The sequence below is a fragment of the Colobus angolensis genome, unplaced genomic scaffold (assembly GCF_000951035.1).
Source record: "Colobus angolensis palliatus isolate OR3802 unplaced genomic scaffold, Cang.pa_1.0 Scaffold6, whole genome shotgun sequence".
Lineage (NCBI taxonomy): Eukaryota > Metazoa > Chordata > Mammalia > Primates > Cercopithecidae > Colobus > Colobus angolensis.
In genome coordinates, this window is record NW_012119598.1 from 2,142,682 (window position 1) to 2,151,201 (window position 8,520).

At 39.7% G+C, this 8,520-nt stretch overlaps 1 protein-coding gene across 2 annotated transcripts in view; it reads right to left on the bottom strand.

Annotated features, from left to right (window-relative positions):
- Positions 1-7,311: 7,311 nt before the first annotated feature.
- The window catches only part of NEFM (neurofilament, medium polypeptide), a 5,893-nt gene continuing 4,684 nt past the window's right edge, over positions 7,312-8,520 (bottom strand). Inside the window, exon 4 of one of the 2 annotated variants that reach the window (XM_011962603.1) lies at positions 7,312-8,139. In XM_011962603.1, coding sequence (XP_011817993.1) covers positions 7,804-8,139 — 336 coding nt within the window. In that variant the 3' untranslated portion in view covers positions 7,312-7,803. The other variant, XM_011962602.1, reaches the window with a different exon arrangement.

Consider the following 8,520-nt stretch of genomic DNA (forward strand, 5'->3'; position numbering starts at 1 on the left):
AAAAAAAAAAAGTATGAAGTAGAAAAGTCATGGGTTTGATATTAAAAAAATGCCTGGTTTTATTATGCCCAAACTTCCACAAAAAATGGTGATAAAATAATACCTGCATGTATGTTTGTTATGAGAAATCATGGATTTATTACAGGTAATGTGCTTAGAAGACTACCTGGTAGGTAGTAAATTCAACAATGGTCATTACTGTTATGAACTGTTTGGATTTGGGCATGGCCTTCTGTTTTAGTCCATTTGCGTTACTCTAAAGGAATATCCGAGGCTAGGCAATTTATGAAGAAATATGGTTTAATTGGCTAATGGTTCTGTAGGCTGTATAAGCAGCATTTGTGCTGGCACCTGCTTCTGCTGAGGTTTCAGGAAGCTTACAATCATGGTGGAAAGCAATGGGGAGCCAACATATTGCATGAGAGTTCTTGAGCAAGAGAGTGAGGCGGGAGATGCCACACACTTTTAAACAACCAGATCTCATGAGAACTCACTCACTATGGCAAGGACAGTGCCAGGTTATTCATGAGAGTTCCACCCCCATGACCCAAACACCTCCTACCATGAGATTTGGAGGGGACAAATATCCACACTATACCACCTTCATCTCTCTGAAAGTCCATTCTGGGGAAAAGGGAAGTGGGATTTATATGACTCAGTGGGTGAACGTTACAGGGGATCAGAGATTAGAACAATGTAAAGAAGGTTTTGCAAACAGTCCAAGTTTTCTGTTTGGATGGCTTGCAGCAAAGTAACTCGCCTGTCACTGTAGATATTCAATTATATGTTAGGCAGCTGCCTTTTAGGCATAAGAAAGGTGGGTTAAATATTATCAACTAATTCAGCCTTTAGGATTTTATGATTCTGAGTAGCATATAGTAAGTAAAGTTTGGTGCGAAGGTATCTACTCTTCTACTTCTTGAAGCTTTGCTACAGGTTGAATTTTTGTGTGTATCTCTTATTGACATGGTAATTAATATACATGACTATTTTAGTTATTACTTTTAAAATAAATATTAATAGTGGCAATGAAAATTTACTATTTATTAAATACCTACTATTTGTCAGACATTGTTATTCTGTATCTTATATTTATACTTTTATTTGGGGCTACTGAGAAATCCAGTTCAGAAGCAACTAGGCAGCCATAGTTAAAAAGAAATCTAGGGAAGAGGGAGGTCAGTTTTCTATTTCTCTTTCTGATATTCATACATTATATACTTACATAGATAAGTCAATGACTTTTTTTTTTTTTAAGAGACAGGGTCTTGCTCTGTCACCCAGGCTGGAGTGCAGTGGTCCAGTCACGCCTCACTGCAGCCTCGACCTCCCAGGCCAGGCTCAAGCAGCTCTCTCATCTCAGTCTCCTGAATAGCTGGGATGCAGGTACATGGCACCATGTCTGGCTAATTTACTTTTCTTTTTATTTTTTGTAAAGACCAGGTCTCCCTGTATTGCCCACGCTGGTCTCAAACTGCTGGGCTCAAGCGATCTCCTCTTGCCTCACACTGCCAATGTGCTGAGCCACTTGTGTTCCTCGCCCAAAAGTTAGTAACTTTTAACTTTTTGTTCTTCCAAATATTAGCACACAGTTTTTTGTTTTTTGTTTTTTGTTTTTGTTTTTGTTTTTTGTTTTTTGTTTTTTTTAGATGGAGTCTTGCTCTGTCACCAAGGCTGGAGTGCAATGGCACGATCTCGATCTCGGCTCACTGTAAGCTCTGCCTTCCGAGTTCACACCATTCTCCTGCCTCAGCCTCCTGAGTAGCTGGGACTGCAGGTGCCTACTACCATACCCGGCTAATTTTTTGTAGAGATGATGTTTCACCGTGTTAGCCAGGATGATCTTGATCTCCTGACCTCATAATCCGCCTGCCTTGGCCTCCCAAAGTGCTGGGATTACAGGCGCACAAGTATTTTAGTGCAAATTCTCCTTAAGCTGAATTACTCTTTTTGGATAAGAGTAAGTTTTTGACATATGAATCGAGGAAGATATAAAAGAATCATCACAGAATTCAACATACACTTGAATTTTCCAAGTTAAAATAGGAGATGTGGAGGTGTTATGACTTGTTTGGAGGGCCCAGCCTCCTAGATCCCAGGATAAAGAAGGCTCTTTGTGCTATACTCTGTGGTTTCAACTAATCTGTGATTTTCCAGAAGAGATGATGAGCAATTACAATTAAGCATATTCCAAAGCCCTAATGCAAACCAGTAATTTTACCCTCCTCACCGAAATTTATTTGAAATTGGAGAACCAGTGGGAAAAGGAGCCCTTTTCAATCCTCATCTGTTTCTGTTGTCAGGGCTTACTCTCTTAGGAATGTGAGAACACCAAAAGTAGAACCTATGATACTTGAAGTTGGCCCCTGACTTGTGATCTCAAGGCAGAATCAAAAATTCCTGGTGTTTGCCTTCTGGACACAACGTTGTCGCTCAAATTTTGGGGCCCTTGATTCTCTGCTCTCCACCCCCTACTCACCTCACCCACCCACACACAAAATAAGACTATAGCAATGGGCCTATGTAAGTGGTCCTTCCTACTTAGTGCTTTAGAATGATTATGCTTTTCATAAACTTAAAAATGAAAAGCCTTTTTATGTAGTCGGCTGTTATTTTTTTTTTCAACTCTGTTCTCTTCTAAGATAAGAATGCTAGTTAGAGTTAGGGAATGATTTAAGGAGCATTACCTAAAATGAATACCTTATTGAAGATATTATGTGGTAACTTTTCAAAATACCTCAAATAAGAAGTCAAAGAGAATCCTGAAAGCCCTGCAGTATGATGTTGAGCACAGTCAGCATGGATCTGGGGATTTCATGCTGTCTTCAGAGGCCTGGCACAAAAATATTTCTCTCTCTTACTCTCAATACGGTTTTAAATCATTTGCATCAATAAACTTTTTTTTTGTTTTTGTGCTGCGGAGTCTTACTCTGTTGCCCAGGCTGGAGTGGAGTGGCACAATCTCAGCTCACTGCAACCTCTGCCTCCCAGGTTCAAGCAATTCTCTGTCCTCAGCCTCCCAAGTGGCTGGAATTACAGGTGCCCACCACTACACCAGGCTAATTTTTGTATTTTTGGTAGAGACAGGGTTTCACCATAATGGCCAGGCTGGTCTCAGACTTCTGACTTCAGGTGATCTGCCCACCTTGGCCTCCCAAAGTGCTGGGATTACATGTGTGAGCCATCATGTAATCAAGATTCCATGATGGTCAAGAAACTTTAAGCCCTGTGATTATGTAGATGGATTCTTGGGTGTCTAAGCAGCCTATATAGATTAATGCAAAGAAAAATGCAGTGAATTTCCACCCAAATTCTCTATATGGGTAATGAAATTATGTGTACAGTGATGAAGAAATATCTGTGCATGTGAGTATATTTATATTCATGTTGTGTACTTATTTTGGTAAACTCATCATTGCAATCTGTATTGAAATTATATATAAGAAAATTAAGGTACCAATTAATTTCGTCTCTTTGAATTAAAAATTCTGTACCTATAGCTGTGATCCAATTTAAAATTCATCATCTTTAATAAATGGTTTTGATTGGCTACCAAATGCCTGAAGCCCTGCAGCCCTGTTACAGTGTGGAGCATTTTCATAGGTAACACCCCATTACTTCGACAGCCCTGTTTTACAGATAAGGAGGTGGAGGCTTAGAGGGTAAATATAATGGACCCAAGACACACAATTTTGCTATCTACAGCCTGGGATTTGAACGCTAAACTATTACTTTTGCCAAGCTCTAAGGGTTGAGGAGCCCTAAAAATAGACAAATTTTCTGCAGATCTAATAGAATAATTCACTTAAAAATAGCTCCTCGTTCCCTTTCGGCAAATTATATAAAACACTAGGAAAAAGATAACTTGTTCCAAACTGGAACAACCAACCCATTTGTTGTGGAAATGAATATCCTAATGTTTTAATACTGTTTCTGTCTGCACTGACTGGCAATAGAAGGAAATGCACTAGAAATAACTCTGTCTATTGAACATGAAAGTTACTATGAGAAAAGTGTTTGACACTTGCAAGCTGTTGTGATAGAAGGAATCACCACTTATTTTGCATTTGAGTATTTATTCTTTTCCTCATGATGCAAACACAGTGCCATAGAGAAGTAAAATTGTATCTTTTTTTAAATGTAAAGAGATATGCAAGTATATTAAATGAATGATTTATAGTATTCCTCTGTTTTCTTTTTTTCAATTTTAAAAGAAATAAATGACCCTAGCTTAACATCCTTATAACTGGAGATGGCTGCCATGGATGGATTTGAGGATTACTATAGGACAGGGGTTAAGAGTATATGCTTTGGGCTGGCAGGGTGGTTCACATCTGTAACCCCAGCACTTTGGGAGGCTGAAGTGGGCAGATTGCTTGAGTCCAGGGGTTTGAGACCAGCCTGGGCAACGTCACAAAACTTATATCTACAAAAAAACACAAAAATAGTTAGCTGGGCATGGTGGCATGTACCTGTAGTCCCAGCTACTCAGGAGGCTGAGGTGGGAGGATCACCTGAGCCCAGATGCTCCAGGCTGCAGTGAACCATGATCATAATCATGCCCCTGAACTCCAGTCTGGGTGACAGAGTGAAAGCCTGTCCAAAAAAAAAAAAGAGTACATACTCTGGACCTTTACTAACTGAGTTAAATCCCAGTTCTATCATCTACTAGTGTGTGATCCAGAGGAAGATTTTTCTTTGAAAAAAATCTGTTCTTATATGTCTGAAGATTGAGAATAAATGAACTTTGATAATCCTCACAATATTTAAAATAAAATAGTGTCTCAAAGACAGTCTACTGGCAAGGTAGAAATTCTGCTTTTCAATGGCTTAATGTGCCCAGAGACCGACTGTCGTCAGAGGAAAGGTACTCTTATATCCTAAACTCTTGGAGATTTGTGCTTAGTTTAAATGTAGTTCTCCCTGTCACTGAACATATTTGGAAACATGAATTTCAAATTGCTTTCTCTTTCAATAATAGTGTAATGGCTGGCAATGACAACAAAATAAGTAATTTTACAGGAGAAGACCATTGTATCTCCAGGCTCTAGTCCTCAATATGCATTTATTGAATTAATGAATCAACCAGGCAATTGATTGACTTAGAAATACTTGCATGGGTTATCAAAGGTATGTTGTTCTATCTATTTATTTATTTACTTATTTCTTTTAGAGATGGACTCCCCCTACGTTGCCAGGGTTGGACTCGAACTCCTGGACTTGAGTGATCCTCATGTCTCAGCCTCTGGAGCAGCTGTGACTATTGGCCTGTGCCACTACAGCCAGAGGTATTCTGCCATCTTTAAAGAGTACAAAATCGTGATTTTGTTTTATGGAATATGTAGCAATATTACTGAATGTCTTACCTTCTTAGGAAAGAAAACAAAGTGGTTGAAAACAAAGTTAGAGCTGAAGAGTTAAGTTTCTGGTGCTTGTGTTGGACAGTTTTGCTGATTGATCCTGTCATTTTAAAACAATATATACAACCAAAAAAAAAAAAAGTCTTCTAAGCCTCAGGGTTCAGTTCTGGTAAGTGAGATGATTTTAGGTACCAATGAGTATTTTTATAGTAATGATTGTATATTTACTGGGCATTTAAAAAATTCACATAGATCATATCATATAACTCCAGCCTCTATTCCTACTTCTGATAACAGCTCCCAGACTTTCTGTGAAGATTTGCTGTTCTGTCATTGGAGTCAGTTTGGGTGGGACTATCAAGCAAGGTGCTCCTCTTTGCTAGCGAAGGTGTGTGGCAAATAGGTGATGCTGTGTTCCTGGAATTCCAATGAAGTGTCACTGAGTTTTCAGTTTAATCGCCGTGTGACTGCGTGATGATTCCTGCGACGTCTGTCCCTGGGGCTGTCCGAGCTCCTCTCTCCCAGCACCTGCCTCCTCTGCTGATGTTTTCCCTCTAGGAGTTACCCTGTATCCTTCCAATACACTCTTTTTTAGTTTTAAATTCTGTATCACTAGATCAGGTTTGTTTTTTTTTTTGCTGATCATATTTAAATAATCCTGTTCCACTTTGTGTGTCATGGATATTTTTGCTTCAGAAAAATTAACATCTTAACATAAAATGTAAATTGTTTTAAAGAAAGAAATCTGAATACATAATTGTACAGATGATACTCAGATATAACCAAAATTGTGAGGATTAGCAAATGGTTAATGATTGGAAACACAATAAAAACTGCCGTTAACAATTAGCTTCCTGGCTATGTTTAGGCATTAAAATTAGAGTTATCTTGAAAAAGTCATTGAAAATACTATCAAGGATTGTATTATTGAGCTGATCCTATTAATGAGAAAACATGGACTTGGACAAGATAATGTGCTAATTAATATATTAATGGTCTTCAAGGCCTGAAACAAGTTTTGAAAAGGGAATGATAGTATTTCCTTGGTCAAGATCATGTCTTTTTTTAAAAAACACTTATTGCCTATCCCACAGAATCTCATTTTTGTTTTCTCAAGTAGGGTATTTTATTTATTTTCTATATTATTTTCCCCAATTAGTAAAATACTAAAGGTATAAATCTCTGTCAAGCAAATCAAGCATTAGTGATGCAGACAATGTATACATGTGTGTGTGTGCACAGGAGGCATGCTTCTGAGGCTGGATAGTTCCGGGTAGGAGTGTTAGTGATGCAGACAATGTGTACGTGTGTGTGTGTGTGCGCGCAGGAGGCATGCTTCTGAGGCTGGATAGTTCCGGGTAGGAGTGTTAGTGATGTCAGTCCTGTCCCCTCTGGACACATCATCATAAATGCCATGAGCTCCTCTGTCTCTGTCCCAACTCCAAGGCACAAGTGATGAACCCCTCCTTCATTGGTCCTCTTACCTAGAGGTTCTCTGACTTCTATTTTAGGATAGAAACACTGAAGATTTCTATCCCACCGGATTCCTATTTGTATCTGATGCTTTTATTTTTATTTCAAAAATATGATTTTAAAATTTTGGGATGAAGACCGAGCTCAGTGAAGATGTTGACACCTGAAAATATCTTCAGCAATTACGTTTTCCAAGTAATCGCTCTCAGGGAAATAGCAATAAGAAGTGCAGTTTACTTATGATTCCCCCCAAAAATCTATTTTAGGGCAAGGAAGCTTCAGGTAGTGGAGATCTCACTTTGAAATGGCATAACAGGCTGGGCATGGTGGTTCATGCCTATAATCCTAGCACTTTGGGTGACTGAGGCAGGAGGACTGCTTGAGGCCAAGAGTTCGAGACCAACCTGGCCAACATAGCAAGACCCCATCTCTAAATAAAAATTTAAAAAACAGAAATGACATAAGACTCAGCAATTGACTATGTTTCCAATATGACCTTTATTGAGCAATTGCTGCTGTGACGTTTAACATCGATCAACATAAGATTGCAAACTGTGCATGTCAACAAGGTTCTCCCATGAACAAAAGTCCATTTTAAACGCACCAGTGAGGTAAACATAATTATTCATATATAGCTTTCTTAAGGCTAAGAGAGTTCTGTGTTTCATTTATTGTTTTTGGCTCAGTTGGTACTTTGCATAATACATCTCAAGACATCCCCCCTTAAGTGACCCCCTTCCAACAGCTTAGGAAATTGGCAAATTTCCCAGGTACATACAATATCATGCATTTGAATCCCCCAAAGACTGAGGAGGGAGCACCCTGAGCTTGCATGCAGTCCCCTCATATTGCACAAAGTAAAATACAATGTCTGGAGCCCCCATGGGAGAACCCGTTCTGTTTTGAAGCTGCCAATCACATGCATTTTGAAATTGTCATATGGCTTAACCTTTTGCAGTGGACTCAAATCTTAGTCACTCTGGGTGACTTCCTTTACTATGGCGTGTGAAGTGACTTTTTCTACCTTTTTAGTAGACACTAGTTTCTCCTCAAAGGTCTCTTCATGCTCTTCAACCTTTTGAGTGACGGTTACAGATTTAGTGATATATTTGGTAGCACCATCTCCCCCCTCACTGGTGATTTTTTCTACCGTTTTGGTCACTACCACTTTCTCCTCACTTTTATCTCCCCCCTTCTTTTCATCTGCCGGGCTCAAGTCTAGGCCATTGGTGACAACGCCTTTCTCCTCTTCCCTCCCACTGCCTTTTTCCTTGGTCTCCTGCTCTACCTCCTCTTTTCCTTCTACCTCCCCATTGACAGCTATGTCTTCCTTCCTGGATCCCTTGACACCTTTATCACTCCCTTCCTCCTCACTCCCTCCCTCTCCTCCCACTTTCTCCTTCTCTTTCTCCTGCTGCAGTGGCTTCCCCTCTTCTTTGGTCTCTTTCTCCAAGTGCACCTTTACCGATTTGGTGATGGTGACCACCTCCTCCTTTACCGGGGACTCAGCTTTCTTCTTCTCTGGCACATCCTTTGGTTTCTCTTCCTTTTTCTCTACCTTCTCTTCCTTGGGAGCTTCCTTGACTTCCTTCTCTTCTTCCTCTTTCTGTTCACCTTTCCCTACTTCTGCTTTTGGCTTTGCTTCTTCCACTGGTGATTTTGTCACAGGAGACTTGGCTTTCTCTTC